We start from the raw sequence: 26,337 nt of genomic DNA, 5'->3' as shown, positions 1-26,337 counted from the left end.
AGCTTACCGTGGCACAGGAGGTGAGGGTGAAGTGTCCGCAGCCCAGCCACAGCAGCAGCACGAGGAGCAGGACGGGGCAGGAGAGCGTGGCGGTCCCCGAGTGTATGGCCGCCGGGGTCTCGCCTCCTAACACGCAACAACAACAAACAACACTTTACGTCCATCACCGGCGACTTTCCTGCGTCAATATCTCCAGGCAAGACTTTCACACACACACACACACACACACACACACACACACACACACACACACACACACACACACACACACACACAGAAAGTAAGAGGGTCGCTACTCTTTCAAGGTTACAGTTCACATTTTCATCTGTTTGTGAGCTACTCTTGGGTCATAACCTAAAGAGAGAAAAACATTAAAGAAAAAAAAAATTTTTGGTTATTTGAAAGTGTGGGATAGTTTTGTCTGTTAATAAATGACTTCACACATGGCTTAGGCAAGAGAAAGAAAGAAAGAAAGAAAGAAAGAGAAAGAAATAAAGAAAATAACAAAAAAATGAATAAATAAATAAAATTCATCATAAAAAAAAATTCACATTATTCTCCGTTTACTAGTTAACTTCAGACTCGACTTGGACTAAAATTAATAAATGATAAAAAAAAAAAAATAATAGACAGACAGAGAAAAAAAAGCTTAGAAACACAGCAACACCGAAATATTAAATTCATCAATACAATTTACTACACATTCATCAATCCATAAGTTACTGGAGACACGTAAACTTACTACAAGAAACCACAGGACTTGGCATACAACAAATCCTCTTACACCGGACCCTTAATGCACCGCCTGGCCGCCTGCCCCTGAAGGACGCCAGGAGGGAGGTCGTTACTCACCTTTCAGCACGTGTATGTTGATGTAGGAATGGCGTGCGTTGGAGGGCGCGCACGTGTAGTTCCCAGAGTCAGCTGGCCTAACGTTACTCAGGAAGAGAACGCTCAGACCACCGTTGTTCTCCACCCTCACCTGGGCACAGACACACCTGGGTTACCCTTCTCACCTGTGCACTCCTAGGCTCGTATTCTTACACTTTCTCACCTATACACATTTAAATATCTTTACTCTGGTTCTCACGTTGATTTCTCTTATTAATGATGGAAAATTATTATAAATATGAAGTTCTTCGAAATCTTAACACTTTCAACTAAAACTATGAAAATACTTAACAAACATCAAGAACTTCCGCTAGAGCTGCTAAACTAAGTCTATAATGGTGAAAACAGTCTTGAAAACACGAATAATTTCCCACAGAGCCCGTTAAACTATCAACAAAATAAAGAAAACACCTGAAAATCCCACAAAAAATCTAATAGAGCCTCTAACCATAACTAGAATCATAAAAACCAATCCTAAAAATCCCAATAATTTCCACTAAAACTGAGAAACTATCCCCGTGACCCCGAAAAATCAGTAAAACTCCAAGGACTTCCACTAGCGCCTGGTTAACCTTCACCGGAGTCATGAAAATACTTGAAAACGCCAATAACTTTCACAAGAGCCTGTTGGAAGTAGTCAAGAAGCCATTGCGTTTGAGAATACATTACCAGTCTTACCTCCTTCACCCTCACACGTCTCACATCTGGTCTTCAGCTCATACTCGAATATATATCACACACATTACCCTTCTCCCCTGTACACCATGCATCTGGTCTTAACCCTTCAAGCCTCGCCTGTTTCATGCTAATCTAGTGTTATTGATTATAGGAGTGGACCGTTAGGCCACACAAAGTCCTTTAATAGTGCATGAAGGGCGGAATAATTGATTGTCGTGTTTTTGTTATAAAAGTTAATTCTTGCGTAACTAATGGACATATATGGCAGTTTATCTGCATAGAATATAAAAAAGGATATTGTTTTCATGAATGTTTTGAAAGTTATAAAGCTATTTGGCACACACACACACACACACACACACACACACACATACATGATATGATATGCACTCTAGTTTTCAATCACTTACATGCATTTTTCTTATTTTGTTATTCTTCATTCTCTTTAAATAATTTATGGATTTTGCCTGTGTTAAAAAACAGCAATTTTTCAAAATAAAACTCTCTGTCTGCGGGCTTCTGCTTGACCACGACAATATTTGTTATTGTTTATTACTGCTGTTAGTTTGAGTGTACAAAAGGCAATAAATTTAATTTAAACACACACACACACACACACACACACACACACACACACACACACGTACCAACATCCCACTAAACTCGCCTCACTTTCCCTTATCGTCTATAGTGTTATTTCGCTGCGACGCTGAAACTCACGTAAACTTTTCCTCTAAAAACCAGCTGGCAGAGGCGGGAAGACGGCGGCCGGATGAGTTACCTCGGCGCGGGACGGCTCAAGCATAAAGGCTCTAAGAAAGCTGTCCATTTTGGTAACTTGGGCGCCTCAACGAGCAGCCTCACAGCATGTCAAGGCGCCAAAGCCCCTTCCTCCCGCCGGATCTTTATGCCACCTCATCATCATCACTTTCTCATCACGATCATGTTCGTCTCTCGTTGCGGAAGCCTTAATGATCCCAGGTATTGATTGCTTCAGATACCACCTGACTCATTATTACTCGCCTTCTCGTCATCGTTCCTGCGTGGGATGAAGGAGGAGCGGGGGAGTGGGACAGGTGAGGGACGGCGGGGACGGATGAAAGTAGAGAAGGCTGGAGGAAAGGAGAATATTGGGAGCTATACTTACTTCTCTGGTGGAATGAAAGTTGATCATCTGCTCGTCGTGGTACCAGAAGACGTAGCTGGGCGGCTGTGTGTTGTCCCGCAGCACACACACCAGCCTCAGGGAGCTGCCCACCGTCATGTACTTCTCAGGCCCGCCCAAGATCTCCGACGTCGCCTCTGTCAGTTTGCAGTGACGGAGAGACGAGGGAGCACATGTTAGTTATGTTCTTAGTTATGTCGCAAAGTATTTAGAGTGAGTACAGTGGGAAGAGACACAGCTCATGTTAGTTATGTGCTATTAGGTTATGCTGGAAAATAGTTGAATTAAGTCGCCTTTGTTAGTTTGCGGTGACGGAGAGATAAAAGAAGACATTAATTAAGTTCTATGCGTAAGGTACGACAGGAAGAGACAAAGGAAGACATGTAACTTATATGTTCTTAGGTTATGTGTCAAAAGCAATTGGAGTAAGGTACGGCAGGAATGTTTTTTAGTCAATACAGAAAGGTTTGTTAGTAGTGTTAAGGGTATTTTTCCCCGTGACGAAGAAATAAAAAAAAAGTTACGCGTGCATTGTGTGAAAATAGTTCAAGTACGTCAAAGTCAATCAAACAACAACTATTATCTTTTCCAGTTCTTCATATTTTCCTGCACCTGGTGAAAAAAAAAAGGAAATCAATCAAAACTTCAAATCAAAAGTTCAGAATTCATTTACAACTTGCAGGCGACAACTCAGGACAACTTAAGGTGATGCAAAACATTCACCTCACAACGCAACACAGCATAACAAAACACAATACAACACCGTATCACGTCAGGCAGCTAAACATGGCAGTGCTTGCAGCAAATACAGCACCATTACACTCATGACAGCCTGGATATCCCGCGCAAAGAACGCCATCAAGTGTATGAAAGGGAAGCTATAAAAACTGAAAACACGACATCGATTCTTCGCCATGAGCGCTTCGGGGACAAATAACCGATGTAAATTTCATGAATTACAATGGATAACTTTAGAGATACCGTAAGACTGCACATGAAATAAAACTGCATGACCCTGGCGACCTCCAATTACACTTCCCTTGCTGATATAAAAGGAATAACTACAGAGGCATTGAAAGATTATAAAATATTAAATAAATTTACAGACTACTCACAAACAACCTGCAGTGAAAGCTTCCCGATAAAGGGAGCGAACTATTACAGAATATGAAATAAATGACACCTTTTCGATGCTCAATTTGCCCCGAACGAGACGCGGCGAACAGTAGATGAAACAATACCAGTCCATTACTCGAGCAGCGAAAAGCTTCAATCGCTTCAATCGGGGAGTCGAACAGGAAAACAACACACTCTTCACTCCCCTCTGTCTATTATTCCCGGGACGTGCTGTCAAATAAAGCAGGCAGCGACTCATCGACGATTACGTGGAGGTGTTTGGGGGATGAATGGGCAAACAGGTGGGCAGGTGAACAGGTGCTTTTCATTAATGTACACCTGTTCTTGTTTGATGGCCAGTAGAAGGTTTGTTGTGGATGTTTTTTTTTTTTTTTTTTTTTTTTGTGTGTGTGTGTGTGTGTTTATTTGAGCATTATGATGTGTTGTGTTGTGTTTTGTTATTATGTTACGTTACATGATGTCATATTTTGTTGCGTTGCTTATGTACGTATGTATGTATGTATGTATGTGTGTGTGCATTTTTGTTTGTTTACGTATTAAGAATTCCAGCTAAGAACATAATAAAAAAAATAGGAAAAAGACACTTATGGCGCAGTTTCCTAAAAAAAAGCTAGGTATTTATGTATGTATGTATATATGTACGTATGTATGTATGTATGTATGGATATAGTGTTGCAACCGGAAGCCTTTATTGTAGTACATGAATATATATTTACGTAATTCATCCCCCAGAGAAATAATTACACTTTTTCACCTGCCTGTAATCCTCTTTTATGCCTAATTTGCATGAGTGATGGTGAATAATTTTAATCCCAATAATATAACAGTGAGCCAATAGATTAAATGGTATTAATCCATTCATTACGCAACTTAACTATCCAGCGCCACTTTTATGCATGATGAATGGATGAAATAGTCAATATGTACTGAGAAACTTCATTCATAAACGTCACGGTCTATTATTCAATATCCTGATAATTCAATACATTTTATACCATATTTTTGTCACATGAGTAAGTGAAATGGTAATTTTATACATAGGTACATTTCATTGTTTTCATTTGATTTGTGATTCCACGCTTACTGTGTTTCAATTATCGACCTCTTCTTCACACACAAATACATCACAATATTCTATTCCAACCTTCAACAGAAATATTATTTTGTCCATTGATACACATCATAGTCTTCATTTTCTTCTTTTGATTCATGGATTGGACGCTTTCTATATTACATTCATCCACTTTTTTTCACAAAGAGAAGTGGATCACAATTCTCTTTTCTAACCTTTGACATAAATATATTTTTTACACATTGGAACACATCATAGTCTTCATCTTCCTGTCTTCATTTATGAATTCCATGGTTTCTACATTACAGTAATTAATTTCTCTTTACACAGAGAAATACATCACATTTCTCTATGCCATCCTTTAACAGTTGTATCTCTATATAATTTTCGTACATGAGCAAATATTCATGTAAATTTGCAAAGAACAAGTTACAATCTTCTCTTCCATCAGCAGTCTCCCTTAATTTCGCACAAGTTGAGGGAATTACATTATTATTCTATACGTGGAAATTCTGTATTCGTAAGCATTACTCTCTTGGCCTCCACGTCTGACATCCCTCGGTCCCTGTCTTCTTTCGTTTAGTCAACAAACAGCAACAAACAGCCTCGTAAGACCAACTTTTGTTGCTGTTTGCTCTCCTCTCAGTTCCTTTCCTTGTATTCCTTTATGCTATCTGCTGTTTCTTTCACCTCCTTCGCTTTGCCTGTGTGACTCTTTGCAAACTCTTCTCACTTTTTCTTATTTTCTCGTTCTTATCTCATTTCCATTTGTTTTTGTGAGGCAGCGTAGTCTGTGGAGCCCTCACGGCCTTCCTGCACCCAGTCTTCGTGTGCATATCATTAGAATTCAGCCCATTAACTTGTAGTCTCTATGCACGGCCGCCTGCCATTACAGCCGTGGCCTTGCTCACATACACACGGACACACATACGGACACACACGGACACGCACACGCCGTCATACTTGAAAGCGCAAATCTCGCACTTCCAAACGTAAATACAGACGGTCGTAGGTAATGAGGTTTATGCTGATGTGTGATGCGGCATAAAGCTGGCTTGAATGGAGGAAGGGCCAGTTGGATGTGTATGTGTATTTATACGTACGAGTTAAGTATGGCGGAAGGACGTGACAAAGGGGGGATTCCAACACGGTGTTTGCGTTAAAGACGAGCTCTGTCCTATGAGGTTTTGCCGGGATATAGAATGGCAGTGAAGAGCTGACGTTTATAAATAGTAACAGGAAACTAAACAGGGGATAATACGACATTCAATGGAAATAATGAGATAAAAATAAAATAAATGGAAGAAAAGTAAAGGAATAAATAGTTTGAAAAAGGAAATGAATGATAATGAAAAGGAAATAAGTAAGCGAATAAGGAAGTAAATAGTAACTAGAAATTAACCAAGGGATAATACGACAATGGAAATAATGAAACAGATAAAAAAAAAAAAATATGGAAGAAAAGTAAAAGAGTAAATAGTTTGAAAAAAGGAAGTAAATGATAATGAAATGGAAAACGAATGAGCGAATACGTAATAATAGATGGAATAGATGGAAATAGATGGAAAAAAGGTATATTTCAAACAGGGACTGCCACGTGTAAGCCTTGTCGCTTCTTGCAGCTTCCCTTATTTCCTATGTTCTTATGTAAGCAGGAAAGAGACAAAAACAGCGACTTGTGAAGTAATGAAAGTTGAAGGGATGAAGAAACGTAAGACAAAGATAATTAATTAGCTGAGTGAGTGAACGAATGAATCAGCGAATGAATCAATGAGTGAATCAATGATAAATTAAATACCTTGAAGTGAGACAAACAGAAAACAGCTAATAAAACGAAAAACAAGAAATAAAATTGCAAGCCAGTGAGTGAGGAGGGTAAATGCATGAAAAAAAAAGAAAACAAGAAAACAAATACCTGGAGATGAGAAACAAACAATTAATACAACTAAGCAAATTAAAAAGGTAAGCCAATGAATGAACGAGGAACATGGCTGAATGAACACCAGGCAGGGACGGAGAGGCGGACGCAGTACTCACCCAGAACCCTCAGCGTGGCGAACAAGCTGACAGGGGGATGCGAGGACACCTGGCACTCGTACACACCGTCGTCCCGCACCTGTACGTAGCGGATGTGCAGCTGCCAGTCCTGTGGGTGGAGGAGAACCTTGATAGAGCCACATTAGAATCCCAGAACCTAAAAGAATTTTCCATAAGCACCCTAGTCTCCAAATACGAACCACTGAGAGAACCCATGCAAATATCTTGTTAAAATCCTATCAGAACCCTAAAGAAAGCCTGAAACCCTGATAGAACCACATTAAACCCAACAACCTCAGAGATTTTCCATAAGCACCCTAGTCTCCAAGTACGAACCACTGAGAGAACCCATGCATATACCTAGTTAAAATCCTATCAGAACCCTAAAGAAAGCCTGAAATCCTGATAGAACCACATTAGAACCTCAGAATAGAGAATTTTTCAATAAGCATCCTAATTTAGAATTCTAACAATAACATCTTTAGCAACGTTTGAACTCCGAATGAACAAATGAAAAAACAAACAAGCTTATATAGCACTACGTTAGAACCCCACCAGAACCGCAGAGAAAGTCCCATATCAACCCTAATGAGTCCCGATAGCTCCTACAGTCCTGTCAGAACCGGTAAGACAGCCCAAGCAGATAGTTAAAATTCCATCAAAACCAGAGTTGTAGTCACGTCCGATTCATTGATTGGTTTAAGAGAGACCACCACAACATTATAGTCGTGTGGGGCCCCTAGAAACAAGATAAAAAGTAACTAAAATTGTGGTGAAGTAAAATAATAGTAATGATACTACTACTACTACTACTACTACTACTACTACTACTACTACTACTACTACAACTACTACTACAACAACAACAACAACAACAACAACAACAACAATAATAATAACCCTCTCAGCTCCAAAACAGAACAATCAACACGGAAAAAAAAAAATAAGAATTAACATCTAAAATCCAACAGTGAATTACTCGTAGAATGATTGTAATATTAGCGGGTCCATTTTTTGCCCAATATCTTTTAATCCGCGGTTCTGGTGTAGAGGGAGCACAGTAATTATTAATGCTTAAGTGAGTCATAAAGTGCGCAAAAATTACGGATTCATTTCATTCATTGGAAACTCTCCTGAGGGCAGCTGGTCGAAAAAAATATGGGACTCTGGTATTGCTTTCTTTTTTATTCGTTTTTTTTTTTAAAGGTTTATAGTGAATGTCTCGGGCATGGGAATTTTAAAAGAGGTGCTTTCTCACGGACGGACGAACAAAAGGACGGACAGACTGACAGAGAGAGAGAGAGAGAGAGAGAGAGAGAGAGAGAGAGAGAGAGAGAGAGAGAGAGAGAGAGAGAGAGAGAGAGAGCGGTTCAAACTGAAATAATACCAAAGACTTAAAAACAATACGAAGATCAATCCAAACTTATACAATAATGGCGATAGTTTCCTGGCGTTGCATTCAGTCAGTCGTGCGCTAGAATTTTTTGGGGAAATAAACGCGGAGACTAACGATTTGACACGCTATAACAGTAGAACGTAATGAACTGTTCTGAAAAGTTCATACAAACATTGAACTGTATCTGCAACTACACCAACCTGCCCACCCACTCGCCCGCCCACCCACCCATCCGGCAAAAATTAAAATACCTTTCCATTCCGAGCCAAACAAACAAGTCACACGCACTCTGTCACGGCCACACCGGAACTTGCCGCTTCCTCCGCTAAGTGGCGCTCGCTGCAGCCTCGAACACTCGATCACTGAGTCATAAGTCAATGTTTCGCCCACTGTGCCAACCAGTCTCGATGTAAACATGTCAGAATGAGGTGTAGCCAGGTAGATAAAGAAATAAGTATATAGAAAGATAGGTTGATTGAATGATAGATAGATAGATAGATAGATTGATTTATTGATAGATAGACAGACGGACAGACAAAACAGACAGACGAAGAGATAGACGAATAACTACAAAGAAAGACATATAGGCAAACACACACACACACACACACACACACACACAGACAAACAAACAGACAGACAAACGAATCTACAAACACCTAAACAGGTTGGCAGATGGAGATTCAGAAAGACAAACAGACATATGGACTAGCAGACCGACAGACAGACAAAACTGGAACTAAAAAACACCATTTTAGAATAGCATCTACTTCCCCTTCAAGAGAGAGAGAGAGAGAGAGAGAGAGAGAGAGAGAGAGAGAGAGAGAGAGAAAAGGATGAAAGTAAGAAAAATAACCTAATTAGTACCCTAGAAATAAAGAAGAGCGAACATAATACCTTCCAGCTTGATAATTTTTTCTGGCTTATCTTTGACGATGGGAGACTTTCATCAACCCAAAAATGACTTAATTAACACTATAATTATGTCATGTTATCTTATTATGACAAATACACTGCCAAGGTAATTTCTTAATCCGATGAAGAATACGACGCCAACATTCCACCTCTACAAACATAAAAGATTGCTTCTTGCTAATTCAGATTCTTGTAAACACGAGAATCGATCAGGTACTATTCTCAGCACCGTACGCTCTCCAACTCTTAATAAATACGATAATTTTGTCAATTATTATTCTTTCCTTCCTCTCATCCTCTCAAATCTCATAATTAGATGAAGGAATTCATTAGTTATTATTGTTCTCAGCAGCACAGACTTTCAAATTCAGGAGACATAAATTTGCATGTGATCATAGTCCTCAGTGTCTCCAACTTTTAAAATCACTCACTAAACACCAAAATCTGTCACCCTACCAAAGAAAACTCCATGATTTGTATTTCATCTCCATTTTCAGCATCTCAAATCGAACTTTTTTTTAGCTGATGGAAGAGAACTTGTCTCTTTTAATATTCTCAGCTGTTCGAACCTTCAGACTCCCTCAGTACACGTAAAACTTTGTTTCTCAGTGTTGATTTTAGCTTTTAAAAACCTTGAAGCTCCCACACGAAAAACTCCTGAATTACTCTTATCATTAGCATCGCAAACTTTGAAAGTCAGTAACTATTACTTCCAGAGCTTCAAACTTCATATCTCCCTCAGTAAACACGAGGAATTGTTACAAAGCATTATTTCCACTTCAATAGATAAGATTACTTATGTTTACGTGTTTATTAATGGAAATGTCACAAACTGCGAGTTGTTTTTAATCTCTGAGTTTCATACGTTAAAACTCTTTTAGTATACACGGAAACTAGTCATTAAATGTTATTCTCGGTACCTCGACGTAAAAACTTATTGATGTTTACGTGTTTACCGATGGGAGGAAGCGTCGGAAATCTAGTTGCTTTTGATCTCAGAGCTTTAGGTTTTAAAAAGTCCCTCAGTATACACGAAAATTAAATCATCAAAAGTTATTCTCGGTACCTGAAAACACAAATTTATGTTTACGTGTTTACTGATGGAAGGAAGCGTGACAAATTGTCAGTTGTGTTTAATCTCAGGGCTTCACATTTTGCAACTCCCTCATTGTACACGAGAATTAGTAATCAAATGTGATTCTCAGTACCTCAAAACACAAACTTATTCATGTTTACGTGTGAACGCTACAGATCGGAATTGCCCTACACACAGAATTGCCAGTTGCTTTTAATCTCAGACCCTAAAATTAAAAAAGATCTTCCCCATTGTGCACGAGAATTAGCCACCAAACGTTATTCTCAGTATCTCAAAACACAAGCTTATTTATGTTTACGTGTGAAAGCTACTGATGGGAGGAAGCGCCGTGGGAAATGCCGCAATCATAACACAGCACGCCATTAATGCACTTAGCCAGCGTGTAAAATGTCATAATTACAGCGTGCAGGCGACACGTTAATGTGATTCTTGATGAACAGAGGAGCAGCAGCCACACGAGGGAGACGAGACACGCTACGAGCTTCTCCACGCGTACCTCCAAGTCAGGAAAATTGGTGTAGAAGGTGTGGCCGTCTAATGTCATTATGTCGTGCCAGGAAATGTGAAAGAAGATGGTAAATACGACTTCTTTTCTAAGTATTCAGTTCCATTACCTACAATTTAACGGGAGAGTTTATGGTTCTGGTATTAACTCTGACATTTACGTACAATTCAAGAGTTATGGGGGTACAATTATGCCTTATCTGACTGAATGGTTCTACACAGACATTAGAGTGAATAATACAGACAAAGAACTACAATTCAAAACTTCAAGCGGATGATTTACGAGCTATCAAGGTATTATTTTGTTCTGTCTCACTGTACAATTCCAAATGAAGAAGAGTATGAAAAATGAAGGGAAATTATAGCTGTAAACTCAAAAAAAAAAAAAAAAAAATTCCTTGCTTTATAATATAACAACCAAAAGCGACAGTGAAAAATGATATGGCCTCATCTTATATTTTTCTTCCAGGTTAGCACAAACTAGTAAAATTATCACAAAGTACAAAAAAAGGTACGAACAGATACGACAAAAATACTAAAAAAGACCACACGTATATTGTTCTTGCGATATTGAACAAAAAATATTATCCCTATACTCTTCTTTCAAATTATCACACAAGTATAATTACCAGGTATTTTCAAAAGGTAAATTTGGGAAATAAGTCTACTTTTCTGTACTTAATTACCAAAACAATTCCAGCAGCAAAAGACTGAAAATACTCCCCTTTCATATTATCCCCCTCGTTAACACAGATAATTAACAGGTAATTTTACAGGTAGATCCAAGGTATATTAACATTGCCCTAACTTGAATACCAAAGAATAAAGAAGCGAAAAACTTAATAACCTTCAGTATTTTTCCTTTGGTATAATTAACAAGCATTTTTAACTGGTAACTTGAGGCGCAAGTAAGTGTTTTTGACAGGAAACTTGAAGTGTATGAACATTTTTCTCACCTAAATACCAAGCAATAAAAGGGAAGAAAACTGAAATAACCTTCCGTACTTACCTCTGGTTTAATTAACAGATATATTTAACAGGTAACTTAAAGTGCAAACAGGTATTTTTAAAAGGAAACTTGAGGTGTATTAACAGCTCGCACTTGAATAGCAAACAATACTAAGATCGAAATAACGTTTTTTTTTTTTTTTCCCCGCGTATAATCAACAGTTTTTTTTTTTCATTAAGTAACTTCAAGTGTACTTACATTTTCATTCTTGATGTAGCGAACCTGGAACCTGTCGTCGCTGCTGTAGGCCTGGGATCCGACCGTGAGGAGGTGGTAGTCGCGGCGCCTGATCCACGACACCTGCAGAGGAACGCGGTCAAGTTCACCTTTAACTCACTAAATTACAGGCAAGTCGGAACAGGTAATACAGCACACCTGGCCAAGGGGGAATTCTAAGCAAGCAATATAACTATCTCTCTCTCTCTCTCTCTCTCTCTCTCTCTCTCTCTCTCTCTCTCTCTCTCTCTCTCTCTCTCTCTCTCTCTCTCTCATAAATTATTCAACTTTCGCCTTATAAATCATACATATATTTCCCAACTTTCTGTCTGTCTTTCTCCGTTTGTCTGTTTTTGTTTGTTTGTTTGTATGTTTGTATGTTTGCCAGTTTATCTGCTTGTTTGTTTGCCTGTCTGCTCTTGTTGCTCTCTCTCTCTCTCTCTCTCTCTCTCTCTCTCTCTCTCTCTCTCTCTCTCTCTCTCTCTCATAATAAGTAGTCTAGTGGCTGTCAGTAATTTTTTTGTAACTCTCCAGCGGGTTACGTAAAGTTTGGTTAGCGCTAGTTTGTTTACATTCTCGCGGAGTGAGTTGCGGAGGATATCAAGAGAATATTTTTGTATGTCTCTCTCAGCGTGCCGTGATGGATGCTAACTGCTGCTAATTCACACAAAGCCACGCCAGCGGTATGGAGGAAAAGTGAGAAAAGGAGAAGTTTATTTTACTTTAGATTTTATGGTGATATGGTGCTGTATAGTGGTCCTGCTACGTCACTCTGTCTATCTATATTTCTCTGTCTCTCCCTTCTCCCCAGTACAGTATCTATCTTCTTTATCTCGACCATTCATTCTGCAAAGTCTCCTTCAACAACCATCCACACGTACTTCAACTCCGCCCCTTTCATTCCCTCATAATGACAATCCCACTCAACTCTTCCCTCTCCACTTCCAAGAGCACAGCGTCAACTCTCACTCTTAACTCTCAGGATCTGTGGCAATCCCCCTTTAAACTCTGTCGGGGGGAGTCTCTCTCTCTCTCTCTCTCTCTCTCTCTCTCTCTCTCTCTCTCTCTCTCTCTCTTTCTCCCAACACCAATACTCCATATGAACCGCAGCTCAACTTGGTCCTAACTCGTGCGTCTCAAGGCTTCTATACCGCCACTAACTTCTACTCCTCTCTCTCTCTCTCTCTCTCTCTCTCTCTCTCTCTCTCTCTCTCTCTCTCTCTCTCTCTCTCTCATGATCCTCGTCAGCTCGCAACTAAATTTCTGGGACTTACTCTTAAGCTCCTCTCACGCGAGTTTGTCAAAGGAGGAATTACTGAGGAGGACTCTATGGGATTTAGAATTGGTGAAGATAGGTAGGCTGAGAGACGAAAGAAGAGAAAGAGAGAGAGAGAGAGAGAGAGAGAGAGAGAGAGAGAGAGAGAGAGAGAGAGAGAGAGAGAGAGAGAGAGAGAGAGAGAGAGAGAGAGAGAGAGAGACTGACATGGATAAAATAAAATACTAAATAAAATAAATGCACCGAAATCTCGAGTTAGGGAGCTTAAAATCTGCACGTGTAATTTCATACAGAAAATAACAATTAAAAAATGGAGAGGATTTACATTTTCTCTTCCCTTTCACTCTGTCAGACACGATTAATTAAAAAAAACGCAGTACACACACACACACACACACACACACACACACACAGAGAGAGAGAGAGAGAGAGAGAGAGAGAGAGAGAGAGAGTACATGTGGGTGAATGAGCATAATCACTGTTTCGAAACACTAACGAAACACCACAGTCATTCCAAGCAATTCTCTTCCTACTAATCTAGAGAACGCAAAAACTTTGAACCTTGACCTTTGAGAGAACACTTGAGGCAGGGCATTAGGTGCTCATTGTCTCTCTACCTGTATATTCATGATTACTGTACCTGATTCGGGCACACATACTGTTATTGTTATTATTGTTGTTGTTGTTGTTGTTGTTGTTGTTGCTAATATCATTATTATCATCATTATTGTTAGTAGAAGTACCAGTAGTAGTAGTAGTAGTAGTAGCAGTAGTAGTAGTTGTAGTAGTAGCATTAGTAGCAATAGCAGTAGCAGCAACAGTAGTAGAGTAGTACTAGTAGTAGTAGTAGTAGTAGTAGTAGTAGTAGTAGTAGTAGTAGTAGTAGTAGTAATAGTAGTAGTAGCAATAGCAGTAGTAGCAGCAGCAACAGTAGTAGTAGTAGTAGTAGTAGTAGTAGTAGTTGTTGTTGTTGTTGTTGTTAATTGTCCAAAAATGTAAATGATAAAATACTCGTAATAAACACACAAACGCTCTCTCTCTCTCTCTCTCTCTCTCTCTCTCTCTCTCTCTCTCTCTCTCTCTCTCTCTCTCTCTCTACACACACACACACACACACACACACACACACAATCGTACGTATATTAAACAGATAAAACACAAGGAGCCTTCCAGTCTTTCCTCCCTCCATGTCATTAAACTGTCTCCATTTCTGAAGGCCTATACCATCCCCCCGCCCCCCGCTGTCAGCCCCCCTTCCTCCACCTCCTCCTCCTCCTCCTCCTCCTCCTCCTCCTCCTCTCTTCCCTGCAGTGCTCCTCAGTATTAAAGCAGACTGCACTAAGGCCCAGCTTGCACCCAAAATAAAGAATCTCTCTCTCTCTCTCTCTCTCTCTCTCTCTCTCTCTCTCTCTCTCTCTCTCTCTCTCTCTCTCTCTCTCTCTCTCTCTCTCTCTTCGGAAGTATAGTCATAATGTGATTACGTGTGTGTGTGTGTGTGTGTGTGTGTGTGTGTTCTTTTTTTACTTTTATGTGTGTGTCTGTTTATCTCTCTCTCTCTCTCTCTCTCTCTCTCTCTCTCTCTCTCTCTCTCTCTCTCTCTCTCTCTCTCTCTCGCCGGCGTATCTTGTCCGTCAAAAAAAGTTACTAAATTCAGCCCATTACTTTTACGAATAATTTCACATTTTTCAGAACACGGTGACAATTTTCTACCTCATTAAGAAATTACAACTACCACGAAAAAAAAAAAAAAAATGGAAAAAAAAAGGAGACGCAAAATTATTCAAGGTCTGGCAATAATTTCTCTTGTAAGTTAATAATAAATGTTTATATGGTACCTGATTAACTGATTCTCATTTATATATTTTTTTGTTTTACCATGATGAAAAAAAAAAAAAGTGTGGGGAAAAAAATAGGAGAATGAGGTAGAGCTCAGGAGTAATTATATATTAATTATGCTAAAATGAGTGACGGATTAAGCAGAAATTTTAATCGCGACAAATATAAAATGCAGCAAATTCTCTTTCCTTTAGATGAAAAAAAAAAATATTCCAGCTTTTTTTTTATTCTGTGTTTTTGTCTGTTCGTGTGTCTATCTGTGCATGTATGCCTGATTCTCTCTCTCTCTCTCTCTCTCTCTCTCTCTCTCTCTCTCTCTCTCTCTCTCTCTCTCTCTCTCTCTCTCTCTCTGTGTCCGGAATTCCCTATCTCTTTCCAGTCCATATATTTTTATATTTAAAGGAAGATTCACGGCTGTAGTAAATTCACATTATATTCATTCATTATCCAGACAATGTTGTGACTTTCTGTCATTGGAATGAGAGAGAGAGAGAGAGAGAGAGAGAGAGAGAGAGAGAGAGAGAGAGAGAGAGAGAGAGAGAGAGAGAGAGAGAGAGAGAGAGAGAGAGAGAGAGAGAGAGAGAGAGAGAGAGAGAGAGAGAGAGAGAGAGAGAGAGAGAGAGAGAGAGAGAGAGAGAGAGAGAGAGAGAGAGAGAGAGAGAGAGAGAGAGAGAGAGAGAGAGAGAGAGAGAGAGAGAGAGAGAGAGAGAGAGAGAGAGAGAGAGAGAGAGAGAGAGAGAGAGAGAGAGAGAGAGAGAGAGAGAGAGAGAGAGAGAGAGAGAGAGAGAGAGAGAGAGAGAGAGAGAGAGAGAGAGAGATTTACGGCATATAAACATACATAAACACATTCGCACCACATATAAACACACCCACATTGACACACACACATACATACACACACACACACACACACACACACACACACACACACACACACACACACACACACACACATGCTCGTACAAACGGACACTCCTGGCTGCCATTACAGTAAAATAAATGAATAATAAATAATAACAATAAAATGAGGAAGGTGTTTAAAAAGATTAATGAGACAATTTCTCCGCGGGGCCCTGAAGGTTTTCCTCGCCCACCGCCGAATCGCGCTGATGGCGAAAATATTTATACCCGAATTCTTGTTATTTATGGTACAATTAGGTGCGGTCAATGGTCCTTGTGTGTGTGTGTGTGTGTGTGTGTGTGTGTGTGTGTGTGTGTGTGTGTGTGTGTGTGTATGTGTGTGTGTGTGTGTGTGTGTGTGTGTGTGTGTGTTTTTAGTCTGAACAGCTGTCGCCTCAAGTGAGTTCCCATGGCACCTTTTTCACCTTTTTGGCACCGCTATCACCTTACCTGTCCCCCGCCTTATTTACGGCTCCACACCTGTGCCACTTACCCATTCCCCTCCTTACCTGAGACAGACAGACACTCACACACACACACACACACACACACACACACACACACACACACACACACACACACACACACACACACACACACACACACACACACACACACAAAGGAGTTAAAAAAAGTGAAATCAATTACCATTTTTTGCATAAACAGTTTCAACATATGTATGTATTTATCTGCTTGCGTACCTGCAGGTGTGTGTGTGTGTGTAGGCGTGTATGTGTGTAGGTGTGTATGTGTGTGTGTGTGTGTGTGTAGGCGTGTGTGAGTGTGTGTGTGTGTGTGTGTGTGTGTGTGTATAAGTATGTATAGCGTAACCTAAACACAGCAATGCTCGTATCTGACAGAAAAAAAAAAAAAAAAAACACGTAAATACAAAAAAAACTGCATGTCAATACTGTCATGGTGACGCGAGGAGGCCTGGCAGCCCTAACCAGTCCTGCCAGCCCTGACAGCCTTGCCTTCCCCACATGTCCAACCTCCTGCCTTGCCCCTGCCCGTCATGCGCTTGACAAAGGAAACTGCGTGTGCTTTGGCAACTACTGACGTGAACCCGAGTGAAAAGGACCATCCGTGGGTGTCTCTCTAAGGGGATCCGGGGCAAGCTACGGGGGAGGACGGTCGCTTGGGTGAGTCCTGTTGAGGTGAGGTGAGGCGTGGCGAGGCGAGGCGGGGTGCAGCAAGGAAAGCCAAAACTTCTCCTTCACCTAAAAAGCGTCTGGAGGAGGGGAGAGGGGCGAGTGGCGTGGTGGTGGGTGTCGCGTCGGTGGCTCTCGTGCTGCTAATGCCACAGATCGAGCGTGTGTCTAAGTAGAGGACTGATGCTTCTTGACGGGTGTAAATCACTTGTTGGCGGGCTGAAGCAAGGAAAGCACACCACCGCCTTGCAGCTCACTAATAAGGAAAGAGGTATTGCACTCAAACATGCCCTTGCACGCACATCCATGGACACGCTCCTGCACCTACACCCACACACACACACACACACACACACACACACATATACACTTCATCATCATCACCCCTTAATTCACTAATAAACAAAAGAGATATTGCACGCATACATGCTCTCTCTCTCTCTCTCTCTCTCTCTCTCTCTCACACACACACACACACACACACACACACACACACACACACACACACACACACACACACACACACACACACACACACACACACACACACACACACACACACAATGCAACATGAATTCTAAACACGAAACTTTTTTTTTTTCTTCTTGCACCTGTCAAGCACCACCACCACCACCACTACCACCACCACCACCGCCATCACCACCACAAACAATAGCACCACCACAACACTGCTACGATAGCGCACAATAGCACACGGGAGAAAATCACTGAAGTTCTTACCGGCTCCTTTCACCCCAGGTTTGCTCGGCGCCTAGAACAGGTAAACGGAAGCTCATTAATTAAATAATCTCGCCAGGTATTCGGAGCAGCCAGGTAACGCAAACTGGAGAATATTTACAGGCAATATTTCTTCGTCGTGTAATGGGAAAAATAATGAATAAACAGCGCTATAGGCAGAGAAATTAACGTAATATTTTCTGGTACATATACAAGGGTCTTTATAAGGCTTTCAAGTGCAGAAACCATTGAGAGGAGAGTGCAATAGAAGTGCTTTCATAATTCACATGTTACCTTGTGTACCAACCACTATCCTGGAACTTCCTGAAACAGGAAGTTTGCCAAACTATTACTTTTAGATTATTCATCATATCGATCAATGGAAAAATACAGAAAATGGAAGCAAAAGTAAGTTAGAATTTAAAGCAGTGGTTAAAATAAGAAACAGGTACAACAGAGTAATTAAAGTGAGTAAAATAAAAATGAGCAAGAAGTTTAAGTAGTGGCTCAGTCAAGTGGTAGATAAGGAAGTTGAAATGAATAAAGTAAAAGTAATCTTCATGTTAAAGTTGAGTGGTGGCAGAGCTAAGTCATGAAAGGAAGTCAAGTCTGTACCAGCGACACAACATCTAAAATTATTAAAGTCACAGCTTCCGCATTATTAAAAAACACGGACCTCTTAACGAAACAATCCAAGCAGGCTCATAATTAAAGGAAAAAAATAAAGACAGGTGATTCATAAATAAAAAAAAAATAATAAAGATAAGTTTGTAGCAGAGAGAGAGAGAGAGAGGACCAGATATTAAGGTCACAGCTTCAAGATTATTAAAAAAACGGAAAGCTCTTTACAAAAAAATCTAATGAGGCTTATAATTAAGTAAAAAATTGAAGGTTAGGTCATTCAGAAATTCTCATACACTAAAAATAAGTTAGCGATAACGATGCAACGAAATATTAAAGTCACCGCCTGGACAGCATTACAAAAAACAAGAGTCTCTTTACGGAGCATCTAAGGCGGTCCGTAATCAGTGAAAAAATGAATGGGGGTCGTTGAGTGGGCGTGTTTTCCCATTATCACGAAACATTACCTTGGCTCACCTCTCGCGTGGGGAAAAAAGGTACCTCAGGCCTCCTTTCATACCCATGGACACCGCCTTTTGTACCGGCAACCTTCCCTTTTTTTTACGTGTCTCCCTAGTTATGGTTCATTTTCATAATGGATGCGGCAAAGGAGCAGGTATCGGCGCTCGCTCGCTCCAGGTAAAAAAGTTACTCTGCACTCTATTACATACATGAAGACGTAATTTCGATGTTCTTGCTTGTAATGTTCCATATTAGTTGTTGTTAAGTAAGTATACTGCTACGCTGCTCTGTCGCTACAATTACTGCACTTGTTTCGTTTTCTGATTGGGATGAACATTTTGTTATTGCATCCGAAGTTAATTTTGATGTTCCTGTTTGTAATGGTTCATATTTGTTGTTATCAATTAGATACACTGTTACTGTTGTTACTATTGCTACAGTAACTCTCTTTTCTGATGAAGGTATTCATTTTGTAATTGCATGCAAAGGTAATTTTAATGTTTCAGTTTGTGTGTAACGTTTCGTATTGTTGCTTCTAGTACATAAGGACACTTCTGCTATCACTGTTATTGCTTCTGTTGCTACATTCATCTTTGCTGCGAGACAAGATCCGTGTACACTGCTTCCGAATGAAAATAAACAATTCGGTCGTGTGAAAGCGGAATACTGACGTCTCATGTACTATTGCTTTATATTGTTGCTCTGTTATCAAAAGCACTTCTGTTCCTAGCCTTGCCATTCTCGGTGTGACGCAAGAGACGTGCACTGCTGCTCGTATGATGAGAAAAGGTATATGTTCTGAGTATTGCATGTCATCAATATTTTCACGTCTTAGTTTGTGTGTCTATTGTCACGCTATTATGGATGACACTATCACTATTCTTCCTTTTTCTACTATTGGTACTATTAATCCCAGCACTTTTTTTTTCTAGGTGAAATGAAGTATGTTGCCTTACACTTTATTTATTTATTTATTTATTTTTTGCTATTTTAATCTGTGTCATGATTTATACTTCTACGAGTACATCAGTACACCACTCCTTCTGCTGCTCCTGCTCTTTTTTACTGTTATTACTCCTGATACCCATAAAAAAAAAGTACACACTCCATTGCAAATAAAAAAAAAGAAAAGAAATAATGACGCTTAATTTTGAAACACTCCACTTGCTACCCTGATATTAAAGACTACTATTACTACTACTACTACTACTACTACTACTACTACTACTACTACCAACACCAACACTACCACCATCACTACTACCACTCCTACTTCTAATGCCACAACCATCACTGCGGCGGCACCACGAGAGCACAGCTTCATTACCAGCAAAGTGTGTAGAAGCGCAATTCGCCATTGATTCACGGCAGGCTGGGTGTGAGTTTCTTAGTCCTGGCTGCACAAACTTGCTTCTGGCGACACATTAATTAGTTCGAAGACTGGGAGCTTCAATGGACTTAATTAGTGTACTCAAGAAGCGGAGTTTCCCTCATTCGCTTGGTAATACAGTGATGCAAGTTTGTCTTCCTCTCTCCTCGTTCTCTTTATGTAGCTACGTTTATGTCTATTTTTTGTTTTTGTTTTGTTTTTCATGTGTGTGAGTGTTTGCTAAGTTGACAGGCTTTGATGTGTGTGTGTGTGTGTGTGTGTGTGTGTGTGTGTGTGTGTGTGTGTGTGTGTGTGTGTGTGTGTGTGTGTGTGTATGTGTGTGTGTGTGTGTGTATGTGTGTGTGTGTGTGTGTGTGTGTGTGTGTGTGTGTGTTTCGTTGGCACGTCAGATATTTCTTTTCCGTGTGGGCCTAATGTACCTAATTTCACACACACACACACACACACACACACACACACACACACACACACACTAAAGAAAACGTGAACTTAATGCACTCCCTCTGCTACTCGCTCTTTCTTCTCCTCCACTTCCTCTTCCTCCTCCTTCTACTCCTATTTCCTCTTCCTCTCCCTACTTAAACACCATTTCACCCTCTTACACCTCATCGTTACAGTCTATCACCACCACCACCACCACCATCACCTTTACTGTTCTGATCCTCCTACTTACCGTGTTCTCTCCGACGTTGTGCGCGATACAGTGAAGCACCGCTGTTGTGCCCACTTGTGATCGAAGTTCCGTGTTGTTTTGTTGCGTGAAGATCGTGTTGGGATCCGGGTAGGTGGTGAGGTCCTCCGCAGGTCCCACCAAGGTCGTGGTCAGCGGCGGCAGGAAACTAGGGAACACTGAAGGAGAGAGGGAGGAAATGGAAGGTAAAAGTGATGTTTGCCGCAGGAAGGAACGAGTGAGATGGAGAAGGAAGGCCAAGGGGGAAGGGGAAGGAGAGGCATGATGAAAAGGAAACGGGAGGGAAGGGAATGATGGATGGATGGGAGAGGGGGAATGGGGTAAAGAAGTAAGAGTGGAGAGAGAGAAAAGGATAAATGAGAACGAACGAAGACGGAAGCAAGGAAAGGCATGACGAAAAAGGAGACGGAAGGAAAAGGAATGGGTAAAGGGGTAAGAGTTAAAAAAATGGATGGAAGAGATAACGAAGGAAGGGAGAATGAGGGAGAGGCATGATAAAGAGAAATGGAGACAAAAAAGAGAAGTAGTGGTGAGGGGAGGGTGATAAAGAGGTGAGAATACAGAAGGGAGAGGGATGATTAGGAAGGGAGGAATAAGAAAGGGATAATTATGATTGAGATATGGGAGAATATAAATAAGAAGGAAGGGGTAAAAAGATAGACAAAAAAAAAAAATAAATAAATAAGAATAATAGAAAGAATAAAAATGATGATGGACACATAAATAACAGGAAAACGGGGACATGTGATATATAAATACACACATACGTACAAACACAAACAAACACACAAACATGAGCCGCGATGTAGTGTATATGTTTAATGGCTGTCGTAACTCATCAGAAGCAGACATTAGAGAAAAATACACACATACACACACACCCAGACAGAGAGAGAGAGAGAGAGAGAGAGAGAGAGAGAGAGAGGGGCGGTGGACAGGGGAGCGTTTAGAGTTACTGTGGGGAAAATATGACGTAGGGTGCACTTCAAGAAGGGAAATACCACTCGTCACGAAACTCCTTCCGGCAGACATGAGGGGAACCAGACCACCACCACCACCACCACCACCTCCTCCTGTGATCGTCCCTCTAAAACATCGTGATAACATTAATCTAGCATCACAACAGGACCAGATGGTGATACTTAAAATAACTTCAAAAACGTTATTGCATTCCTCGTCATCTTACGTAAAAAAAATATGTTTGATAGTGCGTCACTAGAGAAAGAGAGAGAGAGAGAGAGAGAGAGAGAGAGAGAGAGAGAGAGAGAGAGAGAGAGAGAGAGAGAGAGAGAGAGAGAGAGACTATGTGTGGCTCAGTAGCTATATGGCAATAACTAGTCGTAAGGTTATGAGAATGTGTGTGTGTGTGTGTGTGTGTGTGTGTGTGTGTGTGTGTGTGTGTGTGTGTGTGTGTGTGTGTCAAAAGGAAGGAAGGAAAAGACGCAAGGAAGAAGGAAGGAAGGAAAACGAAGACAGGCAAGTCCATTTGTCTTGGCTGAGTAACTGCATTTCTTAACCGGCGACACAAATTGGTGAGCTTCCCTTGAAATAGAACTAGACTTGCTTACCTCGTTTTCTTCCTGCCTCGGCGTGTAATTGTCTCTCGCTTTCGCTCTTTCTCTCTCTCTCTCTCTCTCCATGATATTCCTCGCCATCCTGCTCTTACTAAATTATCCTTTCATTAATTTCTTCACGACTTTGCATTTTTACATTCTTCTCCTCATCTTTTATCATAATCCATTTTACCATCTTCATTAACCTACTTATTCATCGCCGCTATCACTTCTATTTGTCTCTCTCCATTTTCCTCTTCATCTTTATCACACTTTAATATTCTTTCATTAGATTTTGCAGTTTTTTTTTTCGTTTCGCCTCCTAATTTATTATAATTTTAGTCAATACCACTTTTCTCTATTTTCTCTAATACTCCTCTCTTTCTTCTTAATATTCCAGTTTCTTTTTGTCTATATTATTCTTTCAGTAATCCCTCGATGTGTTTATATCTTGATACACATTCTTTCTTTATCTATTATCATCATCACCGTTCTTACCTTTTAATCGTCTTTATTTTCGGTATCTCTCAGCTTCTTTGTCTTATTACTCTTTCTCTATTACTCTAACTTTACATTTTTACTTTCTTCTCCTTATTCATCATCGTTATCGACTTTGCCATTTCCTTTAAATTATTCTTTTATACTTTCTTTCTCTACATCTTGGTTGTACTACATTATTCTTCCACGAGTTTACATTCTTACAATCTTCTCTTAATTTATCATCATTTTTCAGCACCATCAGCCTTCTCCCTCTGTTTATCCATCTCTTTCACTAGGAAATATCGAAAAAAAAACTGTCTTACTCTACATTATTCTTCCACAAGTTTACATTCTTACACTCTTCTCCTTATTTATCATCACTATCGCCTAGCCTTCTTCCTGCATCCTTTATTCATCCCTTTCACCTGCAAATGCCTAAAAAAATCCTCATCCATCTTTTTCATCACTCACATCTTTATCCTTCTTATTGTCGAAACGCCGAAAAATGAGGGAAATTCACTGAAAACTCCCTGGAGGCTCAGAAAGAGGGAGGGAGGGGAGTGAAGAAGGGGGGAGGAGACGAAGGGGGGAACGGGGACCGGAAATGGGGCGGGGCACACTCGGGGCATTACACGAAAAACGGGGCACTAAAGAATCGGAAAGTGTCGCTAAGTGTGGCACGTGTGTGTGTGCGTGTGTGTGTGTGTGTGTGTGTGTGTGTGTGTGTGTGTGTGTGTGTGTGTGTGTGTGTGTGTGTGTGGAGAGACAGAGAGGTAGAAAGGAGGGTTGTTTCTCTGGTGCTGGGAAGGAGAAAGGAAGGGAGGGAGGGGAAGGAGAAAAGAAGGAGAATAAGGAGGAGGGAGGGTAAGAAATGAAGGTGAGAAAAAAGAAGGAAGTGTAAGAAAAGGTGGAAATGAAGGTGGTTTTGGTGCCGTGAGGGTGACAGAGAGAGAGAGAGAGAGAGAGAGAGAGAGAGAGAGAGAGAGAGAGAGAGAGAGAGAGAGAGAGAGAGAGAGAGAGAGAGAGAGAAGGGAGGCTACTGGTCAGCTTCCTGAAGATAGAGCGAGAGATAAAGCAAGAAGGGAAAGGAGGTGGAGAAGTACACAGGAAAGAGATGGAGTTTTTTCCCTGGGCGTGGAGCGAGTCGAGAGAGCGAAGGATGTATTTATGTTTTGTTGTTCCACTTTCTTACTTTCGGGTGAGAAACTAATTTAAAGTTAAATAGTTTTGTTATCCACTGGGAATACTGAAGGTGGAGCGAGGCGCGGCCCTCCATCGACGCCTCGACTTTGGGGTTACTGAATATAAAGTACCGTGTTATTTTTACTGCAAACTTAAGAAGGAAATCAGTCATTGTCTACGAGCAGCTACATTCTGAAACACCTTCGGCACTGCACCTCTACTACATTCAAAATGCTCTTGCTGAAGCTATAAAGGCTTTTAAAAGTGTTTGTACGGTTAGTGACTGATTAACAAGATTTCTACATTATTAACCGGAGAAACACTCTTGAGAACCCGGCTTATAGTTTTTGTGGCCTTGAAAAAATAGTCGTGGTAAAAGAGCTGAGCGTTTCAGAATACAGGTCTAAGATGTGCAATGTCTGATGGAATTACTTATGATGCTGATAAAGAATGGTGCTTCTGTCATCACCGTGACGTCACTGGAACAGGGGTAGAAAGTGTATTTTTCAAGTGGTTCAACTCCGTGACAATTTCAATAGCTATAAAACAAGAGCAATGTATCTTTAATTGACTAATAAAAAATAGTTATTTCTGTTACCATTTCAATGACTTTGGAACAGGTGCAAAAAGTGTATTTCTAAATGGTAAAGAATTTTTTTTTTTCTCTTTTCAGCTTAATCACACTTACGACCAGAACATACATTTTAATCAGCGAGTTTGTTATCCGAGTTTGTTATCTCTTCAAACACATATTCGTAGAAGCAGCAGCAAAACGCGGATTAAAAAAAAAGTAAATAAAGATAATCTTTTATCACACTAATGGCACTGAAACACGTACATAACATGTCTATTTCACCGAAACAAGTATATAACGTGTCTTTTCCAGTAACAAATAAAGAATGACGCCTCGTATTAGCATATCAAAGGCAGAGAGACAAGAGCCTAGCGCGTCCCTCCACTTTGCCCTCTCCTCTCATGAAAATCTCATTCAGTAAGGCCAACAAAGGTGCAGCATGACAAAGAAGACGCCCTTACTCCTCTTATCCCCCTACATCCCCTGCTTGACCCGAGGCCTTGACGGGAGGAGGGGAAGACGAAGAGGATATGGAGATTTGGTCAGTGTGAGATGCGAGGCGGCGCTTCCACTAATGCTTTCAGTGTGTTAGGGATTCTGAGTCTAAGAATGAGACGAGCTTGTTACGAGGTGGGAGAGCAGTCCCGACCTGGGCCCTACATGTCATAAAGGGCTCAGGGCGGCTCTCAGAGGATTTAAGTGGCATTCTGAAGGATATCGCCCACTGGGAAGGGCTACTGAGGGCTACGGTGGTTGGTTGAAGACGCTACTTTCCATCCTTCAGTCGTCTGAGTCCAACACGACCTAATTATTTGACTCAACACTCGCCCACTCGGTCCGTCTCCCCGCCGTCGCCGCCGCCGCCGCTGCCGACACCACGCTTTGGTGGTGGTCGGTAAAAGTGGTTGGTTTTAATAGGATCATACATCCCCGCCAGGTCGTTGCTCCTCGGCAGGGATGAATTAGTTTCCAGGCGTTTCTGGCGGAGCTTGAACTTCCCCTCGGCAGGTTCACGGCGCTGGTGATGCTGGCGAGACTTCGTGCCTGGCTGGACAACACTTGCAAGTCTCCACAAAGAATCGGGGATATTTGCGGTGTTTCCAAGCGGCGTGAAGGCACTTTTTTTCCCCGAGCTGTGTCTGGCGCGAACACAACAAATATCCCGGTGAAGTTTCTTATTTTTCGCGCCGGTTTTTACGTAATTGCCGTATTTTCCGCCCTACGGCGTGCAAATCCGAATTCCGGGAGCTTTTTCATGCATTTTTTTTTCATTAATTATCTGGCGCGGGGTGACAAAGAGGACGAACGACGCATAACATGATGAGGAGAACACGACACAGCAACACGCCGCCGACCTTTTTGTTCCC

At 40.9% G+C, this 26,337-nt stretch overlaps 1 protein-coding gene across 1 annotated transcript in view; it reads right to left on the bottom strand.

Moving 5' to 3' along the window:
• LOC135112034 (neurotrimin-like) overlaps window positions 1–26,337 on the bottom strand; it is a 76,504-nt gene that overhangs the window by 1,128 nt on the left and 49,039 nt on the right. Inside the window, exons 4-9 of the mRNA XM_064025893.1 lie at window positions 21,164–21,339; window positions 12,099–12,200; window positions 6,981–7,089; window positions 2,717–2,871; window positions 853–982; window positions 8–126 (exon numbers count right to left, since the gene is read on the bottom strand). Of these exons, the coding sequence (XP_063881963.1) occupies window positions 8–126; window positions 853–982; window positions 2,717–2,871; window positions 6,981–7,089; window positions 12,099–12,200; window positions 21,164–21,339 (791 nt within the window). The remainder of the gene's footprint in view (window positions 1–7; window positions 127–852; window positions 983–2,716; window positions 2,872–6,980; window positions 7,090–12,098; window positions 12,201–21,163; window positions 21,340–26,337) is intronic.

Source organism: Scylla paramamosain, chromosome 23 (genome assembly GCF_035594125.1).
Source record: "Scylla paramamosain isolate STU-SP2022 chromosome 23, ASM3559412v1, whole genome shotgun sequence".
Lineage (NCBI taxonomy): Eukaryota > Metazoa > Arthropoda > Malacostraca > Decapoda > Portunidae > Scylla > Scylla paramamosain.
The sequence above is the reverse complement of the archived record's forward strand: the minus strand, read 5'-3'. Positions and strand labels throughout refer to the sequence as shown.